The sequence below is a fragment of the Marmota marmota genome, unplaced genomic scaffold (assembly GCF_001458135.2).
Source record: "Marmota marmota marmota unplaced genomic scaffold, marMar, whole genome shotgun sequence".
NCBI lineage: Eukaryota > Metazoa > Chordata > Mammalia > Rodentia > Sciuridae > Marmota > Marmota marmota.
Genome location: NW_026000082.1, coordinates 17,458,287 through 17,483,665, shown reverse-complemented (window position 1 = coordinate 17,483,665; position 25,379 = coordinate 17,458,287). Strand labels below are relative to the sequence as shown.

At 45.5% G+C, this 25,379-nt stretch overlaps 1 protein-coding gene across 1 annotated transcript in view; it reads right to left on the bottom strand.

The window, feature by feature from the left end:
- Window positions 1-6,257, bottom strand: part of Trabd2b (TraB domain containing 2B) — a 221,360-nt gene extending 215,103 nt beyond the window's left edge. Inside the window, exons 1-2 of the mRNA XM_048782692.1 lie at window positions 6,231-6,257; window positions 2,193-2,924 (exon numbers count right to left, since the gene is read on the bottom strand). Of these exons, the coding sequence (XP_048638649.1) occupies window positions 2,193-2,924; window positions 6,231-6,257 (759 nt within the window). The remainder of the gene's footprint in view (window positions 1-2,192; window positions 2,925-6,230) is intronic.
- Between the last annotated feature and the right edge of the window lie 19,122 nt (window positions 6,258-25,379).

The following is a 25,379-nucleotide window of genomic DNA, read 5'->3' as shown; positions in this document are numbered from 1 at the left end:
AACAGATATTTCGGTACAATAATGCATCACAGATGTTCATATCAAACTGTGCATGCGCGCATGCAATTTTACTGAGTAGGCTGTTGCATTTCTAACTTTGAGTTTGGGGATCCTTAATGACCCCATCTGCCCAGGTTCTTAATCCCACCTTTTCCAGTTAGCCCACGTCTGCCCAAGGGGTTGGAGGAGAGATTTCATCACCTCGGTCCAAAATGATAACAGAACAAATTGGCCAGTCAGGCACTCTGGCAGGTGGTGAAGGGTGTGTAGATTAGGGAGCCAAGAGGAGACCTGGTTTCTTTTGTTTGGAACTTGCTTTCTGCAGCCCTAGTGAGAGGCTGGACCCCCAGAACAATTTGAAGAGCCGGCCTACGCTGGAGATGGGATGGGTACGTTTTTGAAATAGAAATTGGAGTCTGTTTGATCTTCAAACATGGGCTTTGGAGACTGTCAGCGGGCTCCTTGCCGGCCGATGAATGGCTCTCAGGAACTTTTCCTAAAACATAACCTTACACACTTCCCAGCAAATGTTTTCAACCTAGCAGAGCTGTCATTTGGTTGTACAGCAGCATTTCCAGACCCCAAAGAAAAGATAGTTTTGTTGTTTTAAGAGAGACAGATTAAAGCCAGGGGCTGTTTAAGCAGAGCACTGGAGGGCTCCCCTCAGCCCTCGCTGGATTCCTCTGTGGTTGGTACAAAGAGGGTGTTGAGAATGATGGTGGATCCCCCGCCTCCCCAGCCTAAAAAAGATATAAGGCCAGACATGAGGCCTCTGAGCAGAGAGGCCCCCCACAAACCTGCCTCCAAAATGAGATGGGCGGTGAGCGCTGGGGGGCCCCAACACAGATAATATCAGCTCCCGAGGCTGGCAAGGGAAAAGTCACTTCAGAGGGAGAGAGCCGCTATGTTCAGAGGAATCAACACTGGGCCAGAGAATACGCAGGATTTTCCCCCGTGGAGAAGGAGTCAGGCGTAGTCAGAACCCTGCGGGGCGTGACTAACTGCCCCAATATTCCTGCCACCGGGCCCCTCTGGGTAAGGACTCCACAATTATGGGAGAGCCAGCAGGAGAACCGACAAACCCGCCTTTCATTTGGCCGGCAAATCAATCTGGCTTCTTACCTCCCTGGGGACAATATTGCATTTCCCCTGGAAAAACAAAGGCCAGAGATCTCGGAAAGGGGGATCGGTTTCTGCCATGGTTTCCCTGGTGAAGAGCTTGCAACATCTGAGGATCAGCGGGCAGGTCTGATCCCAGTGGTAGATCGTTCCTGGTCCCATCATCTTATGGTGCTGTCTCCTTAATGCGGAGCATGCACCTTTCAGGGCCTCACCGCTCTGGGGACTTTGGCCTGAACCCCCTCTTGAGGCCTCCTTGCAGGAGCCACCAGCCTAGGAGTCCCCATCCTGGGAACGACAGCCCCTTTCTCAGGGCACAGATGTGAACTCATTGTTCCCAGGGCCTCAGAGTTGAGTTTGGGGCCAGTGAGTTGCGAGTGACCTCTGCCCATAGAGAAGGCCTTTAATGACATTTTGCTGGCTCAGGTCTCTGGCAGTCAGAGACTTTAAACCTGTTAAGCCCCTCCCTTTTCTCTGCCCCCACTCATGAGGTTCAGAAATCAGAACTGTCAACCTTTAAGCAAACACATGTCTCTGAAATTATTAACCCCCAAAGTCTCTTTGCTGACTTTCTCCCAGTCTTAAGGAAGCAGTCTCAGAGTTTAGTAAAGGCCCAGGAAATTCTGTAGTGCTTAATCTGAAACAGCAAACCAGTGCTTGTAAAGGGCAGGTCCAGGACACGTCCCCTGCCAGCCCAGCCCAGGCACCATGTCCTCCTCTGTACAACACCACCGCTCCAGGTATTTGTCCACACAAGAGCCTCACAACAGCCTCTTGCTCTCCAGACACCATGGCTTTGGCAAAGCCTGACACAAACTGGCAACCCCCTCTTTTTGTTTTCCATCACTCTGATGCTCCCAGGGAAATTCTTTCTGCTCAGGCAAGCACAGCAAGTACGAAGTGGATATCCCCAACAGGTAACCCTGAAATACAAGCAAACACTCTCTTACCCCAAACTCTGGCATGCACCCTTTCCTCATCCCACCAAAGCAGCCCCAGAGCCAGAAAGAAGCTCTTCCTTAGGGGAAAGACCTGGCTCTGGCTGCCAGCTCCAAGCTAGTGAGCGTGCCTACCTGGGAGAAGTTGAGCCCATTGAGTGGATGGCACTGCTCCTCCACCCGCTCCACAGCCCCTGTGCTCTTCTTCATCTTCTCGGCCTGCTGGGCCAGGTAGAGGTCCAGCACAGGCACACCACGAGAGCGCACGTCCGTCTCCGTGAGAGAGTTCACCATGAGCATCACCCACACAGGCCTCTTGCGCTCCCAGTTGCCTGCAATGGCATTGAACAGGTAGTCCGCGTACAGCCCCTTGCCCCGCTGAGCAGGAGTCATCCATGATGGCATCATCAGCTTCACATAGTCCAGGTGGCGCTTCAGGCGCCAGTAGAGCTCTCGGGGCAGCACATCCTGCAGGTTCTCTCCGTGCGGCAACAGCTGGCAGCTGGCCAGTGCAGAGATAGTATAGGGGTCTGTCAGGTCCAGCTCGAAGTAGACGCGGGCACTGGCCTGGAAGGCCGCCTTGGAGTTGTCAGGGATGAAATCCCAAACGCGGGTGTAGGGGACATGGATGGTGCCAAACAGGTAGGCTGGGGGGTGACGCCGAATAGTCCACAGGAAAGAATTCAGGTCCCTCTGCTGCAGGAGAGGAGAGGAGAGGCAGTGAGGCTGAAGGCAGCAGAGGAGAGCCAGGCTTGGCACAGAGGAGTGGGAGGGGAGGTGGGACAGAAGGCAAAGACTCACTTGGGCTGTGGCAAAGAGCAAGAGCTTTGGAAGCGGAAAGACCCATACTGGAATCCCGGCTTTGCCCTATCTTAGATGCATGATCTGGAGCGAATCATTTCTCTTCCCACAGACTCAGTTCCTCATCTGTAAAATGGGAGTGAGAGCAGGGGCTGTTGGGAGGATTGAAAGATACAATATATGTAATGACGTCCTCTGAGCAGTGCCTGGCACAGAGGAAGTGGGCAATGAAGGGAAGCTCTCATTATGACCAGCTTTCACTGTGAGAGCCAAGCACTGCCACACCACCTGAGAACATTCATACTGGGCCAAGGCAAACCTTCCCTGGTGTTTCATGTGGAAGGTGGGGAGAGGGGGACCAAGAGTCCTGCTCTGGCAAGAAGGGAGGAAGTCATATAACTTTTAAATCCAACCATTAGAAGACATATGCCAAGAGCACTTTGAAAGCAGAACACCTATTAAAAATAGCACACCTATTTCAACAGCTACTTCCCATTCACCAGGGTGGATACAGTTTTCTTCTTGGAGGGCAGGTCTGGGGTGTTAGCTACTTTGCTCCAATAGCTGAGACCATAGATGAGAAAGTGCTTTAAAACCTCGCAAAGCCAAGTCAAGTCTCAATTTCTGGTTTGAGAAGAGAGGATTCCATAGAATTAATCCCAAGAAATGTACACATTCTGGATGCTTTCCAGGCTCCTGCATCAAAAATGTATACCTGGTCTTTATCCCCAATTCTGTCATCTTCTATGACCTAAGCTCCCATTAGGGTTGTGTGTGTGTGCAGGGGCACACAGACCAGGGCCAGTTCTCCAGATTCAGATTAGGGTCAGTGGGCATGGGAATGTAAAGGGGAATATCATTTTCTCTCAGGCAACGCCATTCTTCCATCCAGAAAAAATCCCTGAAGTGCTGAATGATCTGGCACAAATGAAAAGTATGTGTTGGGCAGGTAGAGGAATAGAACCTTACTTTACTAATAAGCAAAAATTGTAAATCCCAGCTTACTGGAAATAGACGGAGTGCCCAGCCAGCTAATGTGCTCCCTGTTTCTGTACAAGTCAGTCTGTTGGAGGTGCACCTTGCCCAAGGTCAATGAATTCCCTGCTAAAAGGGCAGTGAAGGAAGACCATACAACACAATTTCTTGATCTCCTGGCCTCCAATTCAGGGTTACTGCCAATGAATTAATTAACACTTAAAGAAAATCAAGAGATTTTTCATTTTGGAAAGAAAGTTAGGAGAACCAGTAACTTTTTCCACCCCCCAAAGAAATATTAGGCCAGCGTGTCCTGGCATTTACTTTTCCTCTCCTCTGGACTCTTCCCCCTTTTCGCCAAACTGAGGCACTTGGGACAGTAGGTGCTGGGGCCTGGACTGCAGAGGAAGAGAGAAGTAGGATCCAGTACCAGGAGAAAGTTTGCCTTAGGTTAGAATAGGAGGGCAGGGAGAGGGAGGGAAGCCGGGGAAGAGGCACAGAGTGTGTGAATGTAAGCGCGAAGGGGTTTGGAAGGAATCTGAGAAGACAGTCAGAAATGGGCAGCAAGAATAAGGAAGGATAAGGCCAGAATAAAAGTCAGAAAAAAAGAGAGTCTGGGGGGGGGGGGGCGGCACACGGAGAGGAAACGTCCAAACAGGACCTAAAGTCTAGAGGAGAGCCCGAGAGTGTCAGGGAGTAGAGAAGGAATGGGAGAGAGGGAGCGCCCCATCTCAGCTCCGGCTGGGTTCCGAGCTAGAGCCAGGACAGGCAAAAGCCAGGAAGGGCGCCCAAGACTGCGCCCAGCGGGCAGAGGTAGAGCGAGCGGGCTGAGATGGGTGCGGAAGGCAGGACTCAAACAGTCGCCCCAAAGGCTGGAGTGCCCGGGCGGGCGGGAGAGTGGCGGGGCAGGCGCTCGNCTAGTTCCCCTCTCGCTGCCGCGCTCGCTCCCTCACACACGCGCGGAGGGAGGCGAAGCCCGCAGCAGCCACTTCCCAACTTTCCAAACTTCCCAGCGCAACTTTTTCCTCTCCTCCCCAGCCCGCGCCTCCTCCTCCCTCCTCCCTCCTCCTTCCCCTTGCCAGCTCCCTGCCGGGCCGGAGCTTCCGTGCGCCGCCGCCAGAGGGCGCCCGGGCCGAGGTCCTGTTTGGCCAACCTCGCAAGCTCAGTGGTGGACACAGACCCAGTAGGAGAGTGGCTACAAATTTGTGGATGGGACATGGGCCAGTCTCTCCCAACGTGTTCGCTGATTCTGGCGGGAGTGAACGGCCAGAGGGGCAGCAGTTGGTCGAGCCATTGTAGACTAACTTAAAATGTAGCAGTCACAGGAAATCCAGAAGACGAGGTATACAACTTTTTATCATGACGCTGTGCCTAACACTGGCACGTGCTTCCTAGTTGCCCCGCAAACACTAACTGAATTACAATGAAATTTATAAGAGGAACAGAACAAAATCATCCTCCAAATTTCTTGGAAGCTTCCATTTAGGCAATCATCTCCCATCTATTTCCCTGCGTCGCAGAGATCCTTGTGTGAGGTTCTGAAAGGGAAAGGCTCTGTATCCCAGGTTCTCAGGCATTCCTCTAGGAATTCAAAGAGCCTTCAAAACCAACTCCCTCTGGCTTCTCAGGAAGAAAATGAGGGCTTAGAGAAGGCCACGGGGTAAAACCAAAATTTCTGGACCATTTCTACAAAATGAGGAAACTGAGTCACAGCACACTACTTAGTTCTATTAACACAAGAGTTTACTGACTCTTCTATCCTGTCATCATAGGTTAAAGAATGTATCTGATGATATTGTTGCAAGCCAACTGCTGAGAAAGGAAGACAGGGACAGATATGCAAGGAGGCAATTAAAATGCAGATAATGGTGCCAGAAAACACAGAAGCACAAGGAAATGGGAACAGAGAGAAAGGGTTATTTCTAAATATTTCTAAAATATTTCTAAAATGGTGATGATTGCACAATGACAGCCCAGAGACCCAAAGATGAGAGTCTTAAAAGATAGTCAGAGGTAGCTGAGAGAAAGAGGTGCACTAAATCTTCCAAGTAGAGGAGGAGCAGGTGACAGGGTGTCCTGGTGTGAGTGCACAGGTGCATGCAAGGCACTGCTAACAGCTGGGTGAGGCTGGAGCAGAAGCAGTGGCAGATGAGGCTGTATCTTCCAGTCAGGACTCAAAAGATCCACCCTTTGTATGTACAAGGTAATGGAACAGATTTGAAGTCAAGCATAGTGGAGCACTTCTGTACTTACAGGGGCTTGCGATTGGAAGGAGCAGGATGGGGGCCAGGAGCTGGGTGAGGAAGAAGGCAGAGAGTGAGAAGCCAGGGCCTGAGCTTGTGCGTCCTGACTCCCAGCTCAGTACTCTCCCCTTTCTCCACTCATGTCTCTGGGCACCAGATTGAGCATCTGGAGAATGGCCATGCTAGAAGATTGGGTGAGAAAACCTGCTGGGCTGGATGGACAGAAAGGTTTCATAGAGCACAGGATCTGTGCCACTGAGAGGAACACCAGAAGGAAAGGAAGAGGGCACTTCAGACTGGCAGGTTAAATCACATGAGCCATATGAAATCACCACTCTTATAGTCCAGAAACTGATTAATGTTGGCAATTTCATATGGTTCGACTTACTAGGTGCCCGGAGCAACCTCTGACTCTCAGCATCTTAGCCACACACATACTTGGTGACAGATAGTGAGCAGACCAGAGTGCCCAGACAGTATGGTACCACAGCACTGGACAGATACATGTTTCCCATACACAGCACTCTGTGAGCTGCAGCTGCAACACAAGAGAAGTCCTTGAAAAAACTCTAAAACTCCCTACAAAGTCATCAGTCCCCTTCCGTAAGGACAAGGTGAATTTGGGGGGAAGGGAGGACTTAATTCAACCAAAAGGGAAGCCATGGTCTTCACTGGAGAATTAGAAGACACAAGGCAGAGAGTGAATAAGCAAGAACCTGATCAAGTTAAAAGTGGTGGTGTGTGAATACATGTTGGCATTTTAAAATTCTACTTATTTTAAACAAAAGTTCCCTGGCATCTTTTTTTTTCCCTAAAGTTATAAACATTGTGGTGGCAGATTATCATGAGTGCTAGATGTAACTCCCTCCTCCATGACCTCACGTAGTTAGTGGCTCTGACCAGAGGTAGAACAATTAACATCTCTGTGCCTCTCTTTCTGCAGCCAGCTCCTTATCCTCCATGATTTTTCTAGAGTCAATGCATACATGCTTTTAGGCTCTTCATCAGTATGGATATTGATGTTATCAATGAGATGAAAGAACAAGTGAGTTTTTTAATCTGAGAAAGTTGAAAACATCCATTCATACAAACTCCTGAACATAAATGTTCCTAGCAGCACTATTCCCAATAGACAAAGGATGGGAAGGACCCATGTGTCCATCAACTGATGTATGGAAAAACCAAATGTGATATATCAAGACATCATATTGTACACTTCAAATATATACAATATTTAATGAGGTAGATATGTATGATGGAATATTATTAGGCTATAAAATGAAAGGGTGTCCTGATACATGCTGTTACATGGGTCAATCTCAAAAACACTATGCTAAATAAGCCAGTCACAAGAGGATATATATCACATGAGTCCATTTCTATGAAATGTCCAGAATAGGCAAATATATAGAGGCAGAAAGTAGATTGCCTAGAGTGAGCTAGGAGGAATGGGGAGATTGAAGAGCATAGATTAAGGGCATTGGGTTTCTTTTTGAGTAGTGAAAATATTTCTAAAATGGTGATGATTGCACAATTCTGAATAAACAACAACAACCAAACTTTATATAGTAAGTTGTATGGTATGTCAATTATGTTTCCATAAATTAGTATTTAAAAAAAAAAGGACCAAACAATCTTGATGCCCCAAGAGACTGCTCTTTCAGGACCACGAATCTTAGTGTTTTCAAACAAGCTTCCTCCTACCTGTTAGTGTCAAAAGCCCTGAATGATGACAAGTCCTAAGTCCTGGAGACTGGGCAGCATGGGTCATTCTGTCCCCTCTGGACCTGAGTGTGAGCTGAGACACTTTATCATCAGTGTGAACAAGCTTGTGTGGTAGATAACCTTTAAGGGCCTCAAACCCAACCCTAGAGCTCCAAGTTCAGTAGCTAAGGGCTTTAGACAGGATGTGAAAAGCCTGGGCTCAAGAGGGGCCTGTGGACTCAGATTCCTGACTCTTTTCCCTGGGGCACATCCGGCCTACTTTTCCTTTTATTGCATTTTAATTGCATTGTTCAATCAGATTGGTACCAGGAATCTGTAAGCTATAACAGCCAGGGCAGGGGCAGAAGCCTTGTAGCGTAACTAAACCAACAAAGTCTGCCTCCTGAACAGATTCTGGAGCCCATGCTGCTGAAGGGCATCACTTGCAGAGAGGGAGATGAAGGACTCTTCTACTTGTGATGGCCTGAGGGAGAAGATTTGCCTGAGGGCTACCCTCTTGTGGGACCATTGTGCTGGGACCATTGATAACTCTGGCATTTTCAAGTGGGTGTGGTCCAACTTCCAGCTCTGACTCCTATCCCAGTCTTGGCTCCTCCCACGCAGCCCCAAGCTGTCTTCCCTATCCTTGGTTGGAAATTGATTCTCCATGATTGAAGGACACGATTGCCTTGGGGAGAGGGGAGAAAGGAAGCTAACTCCAAGGCCAGGCAGAGGTCAGCAGTGTTTTTTTTTTCAGTCCAGAGTGAAGGAGAGCTCCAGAAAAAAGTGTAGACACTGAGATGATTCAGAAAAGGGCATTCCTCCCGGGAGCCAGGAAATATACACTTGGTTACAGAGGTGCAAACAGGAATTAGAGTTACCTATGTAAGATGGCATTCATTAAAAACAAAAATCTCACAGTGGCCCAGCGCGTGGAGGAGTGGAGGGTAGCGATCAGCCCAGGATTTTGTCCTCAGAGGATTTGCAATCCAGTTGAGAGGACAAAGATGCAAACAAACATCTTGGAAAACATAGGGGGTGGGGGGGGGGTAGAACAAATAAGTCAGCCTTAGGAGAGTGGAGATAGGCAAAGGCCTTTGCCAAGAAAGTGATGTAGTTAATCTTTAAGGATGAGTAGGAGTTGGACATGGAGGATGAGAAAAGAGAGGTCATTCCGGGCAGTGGGAACAGCATGTGCAAAGGTATGAAAGACTAAGTATTTGATCTATTTAGGGAACTGCAATCAAAGAACTAGAATGTAGGAGAACCATTGGGGATGGTCAGAAATAAGACTGCACCAGAAATGTCTCTGCCTGATCTTCAGAGGAGCTAGCTTGGTCTGCATACATTGTGGGTGCCGGTTGAGGGTGGCTAGCATGACAGGTTCCAGATGGGATGTGTGCACTGCCAGATGTGTGCAGCCTTCAGGGATATAACAGCAATGATATGCATTGCCTATATTAATTCACCCATATTTATGGAGTCCCCATACGTACTGTAGTATATTACCACAAATGAATAGAAGATCTGCCCTCTGGTTAATTGCAACTCTGAACAAGGCAAAAAAAAATATGTAGGTGCCAAATTTAAAATGCATGTGAATGAATATGGCTGCAATGAACTTGGAAGTAGATGTCTCCTTGAGATACTGATTTCATTTCTTTTGGACATATACTCAGAAGTGAGATTGCAGATTGTAATTTTTTTGAAGAACCTCTGTACACTTTTCCATAATGGTTGCATCAGCTTACATTCCCACCAAACAGAGAGCAAAGTTGGTCAAAAGTATGAACTTTCAGATGTAAGATAAATGAGTTCTGGGTATCTCATCTACAGCATGGGTGGTGATTCATGTGTTAACTAATTTGACTGTAATCATCCTCACACCATGTATGTTACTAAATCCTCATGTTGCACACCATACAGATATTCAATATTCGCCAAAGAAATATTTTTAAATAAAGGAAAAAAAGACATAAAGAATGAATATATATATATATATATGTGTATGTATATATATGCCTGACAATCCAGGCACTGTCAGTGAGAAGTGAGGGGTCAGGGACATCTTCCTGGAAGAGGTAACATTTGAATTAGTCTGAAGGAAAAGAGAATTTCAATACTGGAAAAAGCTTTGTTTGTACCCCAGGTAAGGGGAATGATGAGAGTGAAGGGGCTGAGTGAGCCAGGACAGGGAGAAGAGCATTCTGGCTGAAGAGGAAGGGGTGGCAGTGAGAGTGGACTGGGGTAGGGCTAGAGTGGCATGGGGCCATATAGCAAGTGAAGGAGGGAAAGGAGCTTGGGGTTATTGCAGACCAACATGTGCCAGGCCCTTTATCCAAAGGATCTCAGCAACATTGTAAGACAGATATTTTAACCCCTATTTTATATATGAGGAAACTGAGTCTCAGAGGGTAGACATGACAGATTCACGACAGGCAGCTGATAGTCAGAAGGCCTGACTCTCTAGACCTTTCCACTGACGTCCTTGCTTCCTTCAAGACATGAATGGGAAGGGAACACAGGTAGCACAGGCCACACTGGATGTGGCTTGTGAGCGCGCGCACGCGCACACACACACGCACACACACACTCACACAATCATGGAGGACACACTCAAACTGCATGGAGCAATTCTGGGATTTATCTCCCCATCTAATTAGGACAGTGGGGTGAGAGTCATTTAGAATTTGCCTTTCACGTTAGCCCAAGCTGTGCGATGCTTCATTCCTCTATTTAGAATTCAATCAAAGTATGGAAAGGGAAAGAAGAAATGTGATGCTTGAAACAAAATACCCCATCAAGCTGACCACTAAATGGCACTTAGACCCCAACTGTACACACAGCTGCTTTATGTAATGAAGGCTGTGGACCATGTTCCTGGATATAAAATAACAAACCACATATAAAGTTTTACGTTGCTGTGTAATTAGCACGGATCTGTGAGAGTGTGAGGCGGCCAGGGCGAGGGCAGGGGGGGGCTTGGGCTTGGCTTGAGAATGGTGAGCTGTGGAGGAAATATCATGCCCAGGGACCAGGAAGACAGGGGTTTGAATCTCTGTTCCACCACTCTGTGCCCTTTGACCTTGGGCAAATTATTGAGACTCTGTAAACTTTCAATTTTATATCTGTCCAAGGAGGTGATAGTACATGTCTTACAGCAGTGGTTTTGCCCTCCTCCCAAACCCCAGGGATATTTGAGGACTTTTAAAGACATCTTTTGGGTGTCATAACTGGGTTGGGGCTGCTGGCATCTGGCAATAGAGGCCAGGGTGCTGCTAAAAATCTCATGATGCACCTGACATCCTCTTCTGCAGTAATGGGTTGTTCCACCTCAAATGCCAATTCTGGCCAGATTGAGAAATCCTGCCTCACAGGATTGCTGTGTCATGATATATCATTTCTAATTCTTATTGGGCATTTATTGTATTACTTTATCACTTTATTTAGATGTATTATCTCTGACCTGTTCATACAAAATCTGTGAGGGAACTCCTCATTCTATAGATAAGAAAACTGAGACACTGGGAGAAAACCTGACCAAAATCACACACTGAGTAAGGGTTTGAACCAAGGGCGTGGCTTCCTTGACAACTGCATGTTTCAGTACCTACTGCCTGGTGCTTGGTGCGTGGCAGTGACAGTGACCTTTGTAAAGATTTATTCATTTATACATGCCACATGTGCATTGAGAGATTTGGTGCATGGTGCTAAGGACTTGGTGAATGCTATAGGCAAGGTCCTTGCTCACACTTAACTTACTTTCTAGTTGATGAAGAAAAATAATAAGCAGGTCATTAAATAAAAATATAGAGAGTGTAAGAGGTAGAGAGTGTCTGGCAAATGATGAGGAATCCACCAAGAGAAGATCTGAGGGAAGGCCATTATCAGCAAAGAGAATAGCCTGGGCAAAGACCCTGTGTTAGTCAGCTTCTGTGATCAAAATCCCTGACAAGAAAACTTAGATGAAAAGTTTATTTTGGCTCATGGTTTTGAAGGTTTAGTCCCTGGGGGCTACTCCATAGCTCTGGGCCTAAGACAAGGCAGAACATCATGGTAGAAGGATGTGGCGGAAGAGCCCTACTCCATTCATGGGGTCAGGAAGCAGAGAGAAGGCAGGGAAGAGACTGCAGAGAAAATGAACCCTTCCATTGCATTCCTCCAAGTGACCCACCTCCTCCAGCCATGCTCCTCCTGTCTGCCATTATCACCCAGTCCATTCAAACAAGGATGGACTGATTAGGTTACAGCTCTCACCATCCAATCATTTCATCTCCAAACATTAATGCCTTAGCACAGGAGCTTTGGGGTGACACCTTGTATTCAAATCATAACAAGGTAGGGAGGTACCTTAGTATGTTAAAAAAAAAAAAACAGAGAAGTCTAATGAAGTTGAATTTAGGTCATGAAGGAGAAAATTCTAAGAGCCAACAGGGAGTTGGAGTAAAGCAAGACTTTAAAGATCAAGGTTAAGTTTTAATTCCAGCTTTACTGAGAAGCTATAGGAGGATTTTAAAGAAGTTAAACACGACTTGATTTAGAGTTTTAAAAGACCATTCAAACTTTGGTGTGCAGGATGATGAGGTGGCAAGAGAGAAATTCAAAGAACCCAATAAGGACACTGTGCCATAGTCATGTGGGAATAATGGGTTCTCAGTCCAGGTGGTTGTGGTGGAACTGGAAGAAGTAAGAAGATTTGGTTCATGAAGAGTTGGAGCCAATAGCTACCATTTTGTGATGGAGATGATGTGGAGGTGAGAGAAGAGAGGAATGAAGCACCGTGCAAAACGTTTGGCTTTTTAACTGAGATGGGTAAGGCTGAGGAAGGAACAGATTGGGCTGAGGATGTGGCTCAGCAGTAGAGCTTTGCCTAACATGTACAAGGCCCTGGGTTCAATTCCTGGTACTGCAAAAAAAGTAAAATAATAATAATAATAATAATTTAAAAAGGGAACAGAGTTTTGAGGAAATGGAAAGGTGTGGTTTGAGGTCATATGAACTGCCCACTAAGATCCACATTAGGTGTCAAAGTAGCAGCTTATAAGAGGGAGCAGGCAGGGCTGGAAAGATATATTTAAGATCCATTGCTCAGAGATTAAATGTACAGCCAAGTTCCTACTAGGCATTAGACAGATAGATGATAGATAGACAGACAGACAGACAGACATATAATAGAAAGAAAGAATTGAATAAGGCCCAAATCTAAATCCCAGGTACTCATTCATTTCAAGTTTGAGGAGAAGTATCTGCCAAAACGATCAGAAGTAGAAGAAAAACCAGGGGAGAGAGATAATGACATCTAACAGAGCAGGGCAGGGAAGCCACCCTTAGATGGGATCTCAAACAGGTTGACAGCACTGCTTAGCGATGGAAGCACAAGTGCAATGGATTGAAGACAAAGAGAGAGTTGAAGAAATGACAATGGTCACTATGGGAAAGCCTTTCTAGAAGATTTGTGATGAAGAGTTAAGAAATGGAGTGGCCTAAGGACATGGGTCAACGAAGAGACTTTTAAAAATACGAATCCTGAAGTGTTTTTGCAGGCTGATGTGATGGATCTAGCATGGAGACAGGAACATTGATCCCAAAGAGAGGGAGGGTTTTACTGGACAAATCCTTGAGGAGTGTTAGAGAAAGAACGATCCAGAGACAATGGAGGGCTACTCCTTGCTAGAGGTCATTTCATCTATTTTTACAGGGGAGAAGATAGCAAGTATGTGAGTGATATAAGTAGTCAAGTGGGAAGATAAAGCAGCTACTTCCACTTGCACATATAGAAAGATCTGAGCCCTGATCTGGACCACTGGTCCATCCCCAACCCTGATCCCAACACCCTGATACAGACTGAGCTTTCCTCCTGGCCGCAGACTGAGTTCAGCCCCATGCACTGAAGATGTGAAGGTCAAATTGTGTCCACTCACCTCTTTCTGTTGCTAAGGGAGACCCTATAAAGAGTGTTCATGGCTCAACATAGCCGTCTCCACAGCAGGAGAAGAGCATTGAGGCTGAGCAGCACCCAGATGCTCCACTACTGAGCGCTATTTTCAAGACAGTGTCAAGAAAGGGAGGTCCTAGGACTTGTCAGCAGATGGGTCAGTAAGAGTAAAACCATTTGTGGGGAGTGTCCGAATAGGAGAGATCCAAGAATAAGAGGCTATTGAAATGGACCAAAAGTTGGGATTCATTAGGATGAAAGGCCCCAGCCAGGGCAGAAATGGACAAATCACTGCAACTGGCAATAAGGACAAGCAAGCACAACTTAAGGAGTGTGAGTGTGTTGGGTGGGGTAATCCGTGGTTCAGCTGAATCTAAGACTACTGAGAGCTCTTCAGATTCTTTTCCTTTAATATGGACTGACCCTTGCAGAACCAATGTTGTCTATACAAGTAGATTTATACATGTATATGGTGATTAGGAGTTTATAATACCTGCTGTGTAGGAAAAGCCCTTGCAACTCCCTTCACACTTCAAATTCCTCATTTTTAAAGTCAGAGCAGTAGAAGGGTGTGGCTCACAGGTTTGCTGTGGGGATCAAGTCAGATAATGTGAAAACACCCCATGTAGTACAAAGGGCCATGAATGTGGCTTTCATGATCATTATTAATAATATTAAGAAGATAAGCCACGCTTGGTGGCACATACCTGTAATCCCAGTGACTCAGGAGGTTGAGGCAGGAGAATCACGAGTTCAAAGCCAGCCTCAGCAATTTAGTGAGGCCCTAAGTAATTCAGTGAGACCCTGTCTCTAAATAAAATACAAAATAGGGCTGGGGATGTGGCTCAGTGGTCAAGTGTCCCTAAATTGAATCCCTGGTACCCTCCCTGCCAAAAAAGAAAAAGAAGATGAAGATGCTCGAAAGTGTCTCCTACCCTAGGAAAAATACTTTCATGCTCTGAAGTTACAAAAGGGTGAGCCCATCTGCAGCATGACTCTTTATGGGAAATATCGTAGAGGGTGTGTGCTGTGGTGGTACCCAGGGCCATTGCACTGAGCAGTTGGGCAAGATACACCTTGTCGGGGGTGCTCTGCAGAGGAGCTGCAGCGAAATCCATCTAGCACTCCCCTTGCCAAACTGTGTGCTCTGGCAAGGGACTGTAACCACATCTGATTTCACCAGGCACCATATAGGCTAGCCGTGGCTCTGGTCCCACTGGAATGCTTTCTTATGTTTTTAGGTTTGTTTATCTGGCTTTTATTGACCAAATCCAATCCTGGGGAATTGGGTGGCTGTCTGGGTTCAGCTACTGGCTTTTCATGACGATGCTCCAATCTGTATCTGCAGCGTGGTGTCTCCTCTGCTTTCCCACCAACCTCATTGTGTCCAAATTCACACTCACTTTTTCTTGGTTCGGAATTGGGACTGGATTCTGGACACTCATTTTATCTTCGAAACCCCTTTCCATCAGTCTTCTCAAGTAGTTGTCTAAACACTGCTTGAAATATTTAGTGACAAGAAGTTCGGTCACTAACTGAAGATAGCTAATTTTACTTTTTAATTTTTTTTTAAGTTATAAGTGAACACAATATCTTTATTTTTATGTGGTGCTGAGGATCAAACCCAGTGCCTCACGCATGCTAGGTGAGCGCTCTACCTCTGAGCCACAACCCCAGTCCCAGCTAATTCCACTTTTAAGCAGCAATTAGTATTAGTATTTAGAAATGTCTTTATATCGAGCCTGTACCTGTCTACCTGTAGCTTACGGCCACCAGTCCCTGGTTCCTGATCTTGAGACCATGTAGGACAAATCCTCATTTTCTCTATGACAGCCATTCATAGATCCAGGCACGAGGATGAGGTTATCCTGGGTGTTACTGCTGGCTCTTCCTTTCCTTGCTGGAAAGGTTTTTGCTTCTTTTTCCTCCCTTTTGAAATCCCTTATGTCTAGAAATGATACCAGCATTTTATGATTTTTTTCATTCATTGATAACGTCAATTCATTCACCCAACATCTACACGTCCAGGATCTATGGCTAAGAGGAATGAAGAGAGTTGTTAAGAGTCTTCAGCTACTCAACTTGTCTTTAACTAGATCCACCCTGTTCTCTGTGCCAGCATGGCCTTCACAGAGAAGCTCTGACTTTGGAAACCAAGCACCTCTACAGTAGCAGAAGCTTTTGCTGTCTCCCCAACTTTTATCACAAAGTTTTGCAGTGTGCGCGCACACATGTGTGTCTGTGTGTGTGTGTGTGTGTGTATGTGTATGTCTTTGTTTTGCCTCTGAGCTTTTTCCTTATCAGTCTAGAGTGCTTAGCCCTCCCATCTGTCTTCCCCTCTCAAATCAGCAGCTGACATTCTCATCTATTTAATGTCAGATTTTTCGCCCCAGTCGATCCCTTTTTCCATTAGGGTTTCCAGTAATGCTGCAGCTGAAATAATCACTTCTAGCTACACCATAAAGCATTAGCCCAGGGCTACAGAAACAGAAATCCTCAAGAGATCAAATTCAAAGAATTGTCACAAATATACAGGGGAATGTGTGTTTAGGCAAGCTTCATGGGGGTGAAGACCATTTGAGGGTTTTCCATTCTGTACTGTGCATAGCTCCTGTTCATAACAGTTGTGGCCACTTACTGCTGTGACTGACAGATAGTATTTTGAGGCACTTATTATTCAATAGGCATTGAGCAATGTATGGATTTCCAGTCTTTCACACCTCACTAGGCTTTGGTCTTGCAAGTTATTGTACTTGCAGCCATCCTAGTGAGGATGAAGTGGTATCTCACTGTGATTTACACTTCTCTTGTGATAAATGATGTTGAACATCTTTTGGGTGTGTGTGTATAGTGGGTTTTTGTTGTTGTTGTTGTTTTGGTTTTTTTTTCGGTTGTTGGGAATAGAACTCAGGGATGTTTTACCACTAAGCCACATCCCCAGCCCTTTTATTTTTTATTTTGAGACGGTCTCATTTAGTTGCTAAGGGCCTTGCTAAACTGCTAAGGCTGGCCTGAAACTTGTGATCCTCCTGCCTCAGCCTCCTGAGCCCACTTGGATTATAGCCGTGTGCCTCCACACACAGCCCATCTTCATCTTTTTGCAAATGGATATCTATTGTTCCAATACCATCTGTTGAAAGATATCCTTTCTATATAGAATTACCATGGCACCTCTATCAGAGATCACTTGGTCATTTATATGTGGATGTACCTTTGAAATTTATGTGTGGGTATATTTTCAAAAATATGTTCTGCCCCACTGATATGCATATCTATATTTAAGGCAATACCACATCGTCTTTATTACTATAGCTTTATACTTAGTCATGAATTTAAGTAGTGTAAGTCTTCTAATTTTGTTTTTCATTTTCAAATACATTTGGCTATCAAATCATTTGCATTTTCATACAAATTTTGGAATCAGTCTATTAATTCCTGCAAAAAATGTCTCCTGGGATTTTGATTGAAATTTCAAGGAATCTCTAGATCAATCAGGGAAGAATTTATATCTTGATAATACTAGAATAACACTTGATAATACTTGAATCCATAAACACAGTTCACTCGTAAGGTTTTCTTTAACTTCTTTCAGCAATATACATCTGCAGATCTTTTGTAAAGATTTTCCTGAAGTATTTTACATTTTGTGATGTTCTTGCAGATAGCATTTCAAGTTTATGATTGTTCCTTGAAAGTATATATGAATCTTGTATATTGTTCTTGTTTCCTGAAGCCTTTCATTTTCTACATCTACTGATGGCCTTCCCATTCTCCTTTTGGTTAATAGTAATTTAGTCTTTTTCTTTCTTCTCTTCCTAATAGAGTGGTCCAAGGTTAATTGTTTTTATGGATCTTCTTAAATAACTAGCTTCAGGTTTCATCAATGTTCTCTGTTTTTCTATTTTATTTTATGATTGTGTTTCTTCTTAGGTTTTAGTTTTCCCTCCTCCTTGTCCTCCTCCTCCTCCTTCTCCTCCTCCTCCTCCTCCTCCTCTTCCTCCTCCTCCTCTTCCTCCTCCTCCTCCTTTCTTTCTTCCTTTCATTTCCTTATTTATTTATTTATTTTTTATTTAACAGTGCTAGGGATTGAACCCAGGGTCTCACACATGCTAAGTATGTGCTATACCACTGAGCTACATACCCTATCCCTGTTCTTACTCCTTAAGATATAACTCAGTTCATTGATTTTAAACTTTTTATTTTTTTATAATATAAACATTTAATTCTATATATTTTATCTTCACTTCACAATTTTGGATATATTTTCATCTCCATTCAATTAAAATATTTCTGTGATTTGTTCTTTGAATCATATTTATAACTGTTATTTAGTTTCCAAATTATTGGCTATTGTTGAGATACCTTTCGGTTATTGATTTCTAATTCAATTCTCTTGTAGTCTGAGAACATACTTTGTATGATTTCAATCCTTTTAAATTTATTTAAAATTATGGCACAGAATCAGATTATTCTTTTTCCACCTTTATTCTTTTAATCTATGTAATACCCACATTTGCATATGATATTCAGTAAGAAATCAAGTTTTACCCTTTGGCTTATAATGAGCTAGATTTCCTCAATCTGTCAATATTAAATTTTTTTATATTTATTTATTTTTTTTTAGTTTTCGGTGGACACAACATCTTTATTTTAATTTTTTTATGTGGTGCTGAGGTTAGAACCCAGCGCCCTGCACATGCCAGGCAAGCGCACTACTGCTTGAGCCACATCCCCAGTCCCAATATTAAATTGATTTGTCACATTACTTTCACTGTATTTTAAGTCCTTTTATATATGTATCTGTGAGGGCTCTAGCAGGAAACAGAATACAAGCCCAAATGGACTATCCAAGGAAAGCTTGATAAAGAATTACCAGGTTAAGAACACAAACAAGGAGGGGGGGCACTCAGCAGCAACAGAGGGTGCCCTGAAGCACCCATCTATCAGGCATGAATGAGCAAGGGTCTTGAAAGAGCAGCTATCAAAACTAACAGAAACCTGGAGATGGCGTTTTGCTCTTCAGAATGGGTAGCAGCTGGGCCCCACCTGCAGCCTGGCAGGAAGAGAGGTAGAGAATAACTACCCTCTTTCTTCATTTCCCTCCAACTTCCTTCCAGTGTCTCTTGGTGGAAACTCAACAGAGCTTTAAAGTGCGAGTATGGTTAATGCAATGCAGGAGGCTGGCCTCTGGCAGCAAGGCAGATCAGACCAGGGTAGAGAAGGGATCTGGAGGAGCAGAGAGTACCCATGTGCACCTCTGCTCTGCGACAGAAGTGTCTGTCTGTTCTTGTATCAGTGCTACCATGTACTTATTCTGTGGTCTTGCAGCATGTCAATATCGGGAAGGTTGAGTTCTCCCCTCTTCTTCTAAAGTTTAAAGTTTTTAGATTAACTCCATTTATATTTCTCCATGTGCATTTTAAAGTGTATTGAGTTCTTCAAAACTCAACTGGAACTTTTATTGGCCTTATAGTAAATATTTATATTGATTTTTGGAGAAGGAATATATTTTTAAAATTAAGTCAACCCATTTGTGAGCAAGGATGTCTCTCTATTTATTCACATTTTCTTCCGTGTTCCCTATTAGGGTCATACTCTTCTACACAGAGGTCCCTTGTATGCTTGGTTAAATTAATCTCAAGATTCTTCCTATGTTGTGGCTACTAGGAATGGTGCAAATATTTAGCAATTACCTTCTATGTGTGCACCCTGCGCTGGGTGATATGGGTTTTGTAGTGAATGTGACGTGGTCCCTGGTCTCACAGAATTGACCCCACAGAAACAGACATCACCCTTGTAAAGAGACAAATCCATGACCACACATTGGAATGAGTGTTCTGAATCAAAGGTCCAGGTTTCCTCCCTGGCCCTCTGCCTTCCCTGTGTCATTCCTTAGTGCTGTATGTTATGGCTCTTACAAAGATCCCAGCCAGATGTCATGAGACAGCATTTCCAGCCCCAGTTCTGATTCATCAGGCCAGTTTGTTCATCTTTAGAAGGAAGGGTTGGACTGGACCCTCTAGTCCAACTTTTATGGCTCTTCAGCACCATTCATCTTCTTTCTCTCTCTCCCTCCCTTCCTTTGTTCCTTTTCTCTCTCTCACTCTCTCTCTCTCTTCCTTCTTTTTCTCCCTTTCTCTCTCCTTTCCTTCTTCTATAATTGAGTGTGAAGGAAAGAACAGTATTACCAGGGAGAGGGAACGGAACAGAACGGCTGGGTCTAGTTTTAAGTGCTGTTGGGATGCTCAGGCCAAAATGCCCACAGTAGAACATGCAGCTGCGAATCTTAAAAGAAGAATCCAAGCTGGAGATGTACAGCTGTGAGACTGATGTGAATGAGTGCACTAAGGACAGTGTTTATAAAACAAAAGAGGAGAATTAAGCATAGAATCTGGGAAACTGAGCTATTTAAAGTGAAGTAAGAGAAGGGAACACCTCTTTCATAAGGAACCTGCCACAGGTATAGTGTGACATAGGGCAAAAGGCTTTTAATCTCCTATGCAGTCATTTTGGAAGAAGTTTAATTAATGACTCGCAATCTTTTAGAATTCTTTGTACGTCAGTCTTCCTTTGTGGGGGTGGGGGGGACTGGCCAATTGGTGATCTGTGATTTCAAAACTGTGGCATGGACATTTGATGCTTTTACTAATAAATTCTTAGAGGAAGACACCAATATTCTCTTGGTTGCCTCTAAAATAGACATAATGATAAAAACTTTAGTGAGAGTGAATCTAGATTCTGGGAAAGCAATTAGAAAACCATAGTGTTATTCTTTATGATAATACCAAGGGTTAAATTCCTATCTTGGCCTTTATTCTCCATTCAGTAACTTAATTGTAAACTAATGTTCATTCCATTTTCACATATCTGTCTCTTCCTTCTGTTCCAATTCCTCTGGGCTCCCCACACCCAGCAGTTGGGAGATCAGAAAGATACCATCTGCTGATCAGTAAACAGATATGTATTCCATTCTGAGTTGATTGGATCAGGGTGTCTCTTGATGTCCTTTTCTGAATGTTCATACATTCCACCACATGCTCACTTATCTAAGGTCACACCCGGAGCCTCTGTGGCTGGGATGAATCACATCTGAGCTGACCATCCTTCCTGGAATCCATGGGCTGCAACATATGTGAGTTTAGCCAAAGTGGACACCTGCCACCTCCTTACAACAGGGTTGGCTTCAGATGATCCCATCTTTATGGTCTACATGGGGGCCCCCGATTGGTGAGATCACATATGGAACTTCTATTGGGTACCTCCTGCATATTTAGCACTAGGGTGAAGGGGGTTTATAGTAGAATAAAATGTCAAAAGAGAATAAAATGTCCAGTTCCTCAGAAGGAAAGAAGAGAGCATGGGATGGTGGCAGGTTTGGGGTAAAAACGTAAGGCATTTTCATGGTCTTTTATTTCTCTAGTCCAGATTTGGTATCTAGCAGGCTATAATTCCCCCAAATGAATTAATGCTCTGCCTTAAACATCCAAAACCTCTCAAGTCCCTCCAAGCTTATCGACTTCCGTTGGCTCCCCTTTGCTCTGAAGCATGTTTATTTCTCTGGGAGTTGCAGGCTCTTGTGTTCACAGGGCTTGGCGAGGGCCTTAATGTGTCCTTCTCCAAGTGGGGATGAAGAGCTGCAGATTTATCTGGGCTCCACAGCCATCTTCCTTGCATTCTTTATACCCCAGCTGAATGTCCCAGAGACATTATTAAATGAAAGGGGGATTGTTTGCTTTTTCTTTTTGTTAAGAGATGTTGAAGAAACAGAAAGAAGAAACAAAGCCAAGAGGAGTCCCACTGAAAGTTTATAGGAGCAAATATTCCTGTTATGAAAAGATCCCTACACCAGGGAGTTTGTGTGCCACTTCCATTTTCCAGAAGTCTAGAGTGCTTGTCCAAAGCCTTGTAAGAAGACAGTGACAGGATGGGGACTAAAATTCATGCTCTCTTTCTCTGACTCTGAGCCTCCACTCTAAAGAGCAGGGAGGATGTAGGGTTACAGAAAGGAGGCTGTGTGGCCCAGCAAGATTGAGCCTCCTCCTCCTCCTCCTCCTCCTCCTCTTCCTCCTCTTCCTCCTCCTTCTTTTGTAGACGGACACAATACCTTTATTTTTATTTGTTTATTTTTATGTGGTGCTGAGGATCAAACCCAGTGCCTCATACATGCCAGGCAAGCACTCTACCACTGAGCTACAACCCCAACCCCTGTCTTCTCTTTAGAGCCTTCATGTGACTCCCTGGGGACTCAGGACAATCCTCTCTTGCTTTCTGTCCTAGAAGCTTGAACTTCTCCTGGAAGCTTTGCTCCCAGAAGCTTGAGCTTTTCAGAAGTTCTGCCATCAACATAAAGGACTGATCTGGGGTGGCAACTGTGGGGCTGTGTCTGTGGGTGGGTTGGGTCTCCCCAGGCAAGCTCTGTGCTCCCCCCCTACCACTAACAGCAAGGCTTGAAAGCCAGCAGGTGTTGGGGAGTGGATATTGTGTCATAGACAGAACATGGACTTTGGGGTCGGACAGACCTAAGTTTAAAACCCAGATCTACTAATTCTCAGTTGTACCAGTGTACACAATAAGCTAGTTTTGGAGTCTCAATTTCCAAACTTGATTTTCACACCAATCCATATGAAGAAGGCATCTGAGAAAACTAAGAGTAAGAGAAGTGGAACGCCTCCCCACCTCCCCCCACCCCCCGCCGCCATTGTAATGCTAATCAGCTGAAGGGGAGAGGAAATGGCTGCTTAGCCCTCTTTCCATGCCAGGCACTCTGTATGAATCTACACAAACTCTTCATGGCAGCTGTGGGAGGGAAATGCCATGCTCATCCTGTTTAACGATTGAAGAAACTGAGGCTTAAAGGGAGTAGACCCTTTTTTATGTTCCTTATATGTTTTCTGAAGCTAGCAAGGAAATCCTTCTCACTTTATAGGTGAGAAGTTGAGATGTAGAGAGGGACATAAACCACGTGCTGGGGTCACACATAAGGAGTTGGTGGTGGAGCTGGGTCTGAGTCCAGATTTCCTGGCTCTCAACTCAGGGTTCTCTCACTGCCTAAACTTGCTGGGCCCAGCCAAGCCCAGGGAGGGCATGCTGCCCTGGGGTGTTGCTCTCCTGGACCAGTCTCTCCCCTCTTGCCAGGGAAGCACGGCCCCAGCCCCTGCCAGACGGCCTTGTTGCCCAACTCATGGGCAGGAGCCAAGCTTGGCAGCCTTTGGTGGGCATCCAAGTCAAGTTGCTCTTTCCTGGGCTGAGTTTAGCATGCAGCATGGCTTCATCATCCAAATATGTCCTGCCAGACAGGCCTCAGCTGCTGGCCGGCGGGGCACTTGGCGGCCCCAGAGAGCTTGGCGCTAATTGGGCCCAGCCAATATAAATCATGGTTCTCATTAAGAGGAAGTCCAGCCGTTCCCTGGCAGGCAAAGGGTGAGAGGTGGGGAAGGGGAAGAGCCACTTACTGAAAGGGGCTGATTCCTGCAAGGGCCCACTGACCTTATGCAAGTGTCCAGATGGCTCTGGCCCTCTGAGGAGTGAAGAAGCTGTGCCCAGAGATCTCTGATGGTTTGAGCCAGACTCTAGAGCTACCCTGTTATGTTTGCATGTGTGTGTTGTGTTATTTTCCTTTCTGCCTGGAGCACCATCAGGGATTGGTCTCACTGCATTCTGAGACATAGTGAGTCAAGTGCCATCCAAAAAAGGGAGGTAAGAGATAGTGCCCTCCCCCCAACAAAGAACTGCCCCAGGGCTGCAGTGAGGCCTAGAACCTTTGTAGAAGAAGGCTTGGATTCCCTGGAGACAGCAAGGCCCTGAAATAGGGGAAGGCTGATGGCTAGGTCACTGATGGACAGACAGTAGGAGGGATGCTGACAGGAGGGTCTATCTTGTCTTAAGAGCAGGTTTGAACTGGAGACAATAGCCAGATGAAATTGGATCATTCACATCTTAGCGCTTAGGAAGCTTCAGCTGTGTGCCAAGTACTATGCTAGGCTCTGGAAATATCGATGAATGTGACTCAGTTGATGCCTTATAAAGGAAGACCTGGAGAAGTAAAGAAGGCAGCTGAATAGAGGTGTCTACAGGTGATGGGGACAGCAGAGGCAAAGGTGCTGAGCAGCTCCGACTGATGCTCTGAAGGAAGAACAAGGAGTCGTCGTGTGCTGAGAAGAATGAGCTCCTGAGAACGAAATGATAAGATAGTGGGATCAACTCTGTACCATAGGTACATGCAAGACCCCCTGATTCAGAGGAAGAAGTCAGAGACTGACTTGGGTCGGGTACAGGAGTCAGGCCTCTCACACAAGGTGGCATTCTCAGCAGTGTTTTCGGAAATAAATGGAGAGGACTGGAAGGGATGTTAGAGTAGAAGCAGGAGCATGAGCAAAAGCAGAAGAGACCCAACAGGGTTGCTGCCATCAGAGCAGCAGAGTTCCACACGGCCTGAGGGAGGAGCATGGGCAGCACGGAGTGGGGATCAGGGGGTGGCGAGTAAAGACGAGAATTGAGGCTGAAGTTTGGTCTATTCAAATAATATTCCATCTGAGAGGGACCTTAGTTTGTCCAGTGATTTTTTAAAAATAATTTCCAATCCTCCCCGTGCATCAGAATCATCTGGAGAGCATTTATAAAACACAAATAACCAGTCTTCACCCCTGAGATCCTGGGTGTGGTGGGGGCCAGGAATCCGTGTCTTAAAGCAAACTCCCAAGGCAATTCGGAGGTGGAGTGGCTAACAGCCTAGTATTTTTTTTTTTTTTAAATGTAAGATGCTGATGAACGCAATGGAGAGAAATAAAACAGAGGAGGGAGATAGAGAATGTTGGGACAACTTAAAGAGTGTGGTCAGGAAAAGAAGACCCAAAGAAAGGAGCTGTGGGGAGGTGTCTTCAGGTGGAGGAAGGAGCAATTGTGAAGGTCCTGAGCAGCAGCATCTGGTGTTCTAAAGGAAGTACAAGGGGCCAGCATTGCTGGAGCAGCGGAGACCAGGTCAGGGAGGTGATGGGTAGACTGGTTGTATAGAACTTAGGCCTGGCCATTCCAGGTCACTCATTTAGCCCAACTCCAGGACACAGGCCTGGAGAAAGGAGATTCAATAGCTTCATCTTCTCTGAGCCCCCCCTTGCAACAAGGCTCTGTACCCAGTTGTGGCTGAGGAGATAGAATGAGGAGAGCACAGGCTCTGTCTCCTTGGGGATGCCAATCTGAAGGGAGAGGCACAGGCTGCCGTCACCCTTCTCCACAGGAGGCACCTGGAACACATGGTACTGTGCTGGTTCCAACAGGGTACATGTGGGGTTGCAGTGTGCGGTAGGTAGTTAGGAAGAGAGGTGGGAACATGCTGAAGCAGATGGCACTGAGTGGCTCCTTCGAGGGTGGGAAGGACATGGAAGGCACAGCAGGAAGGACATGCTGGAGGAAACAATCAATGCAAAGCAGAAATGGAGCCCAGACAGGTGTCTGTGTTGGGGAGGCAGCGCAAGCGAGTATGGGGTTGGAACATCCTAGGTTTTGGCCTGACTTGGTCTTGACATTTGAGACTAATGGGTGGCACATGGCTTTACCTCTTTGAGTCTCTCTGTTTTCAATTTCCCCATCTTTTCCAGGGGTTAATCCCATCTCCAAATATTGGCTGTGGAGATTAATGAAGTCTGTCATGCAGAGTTATGTGTCTAC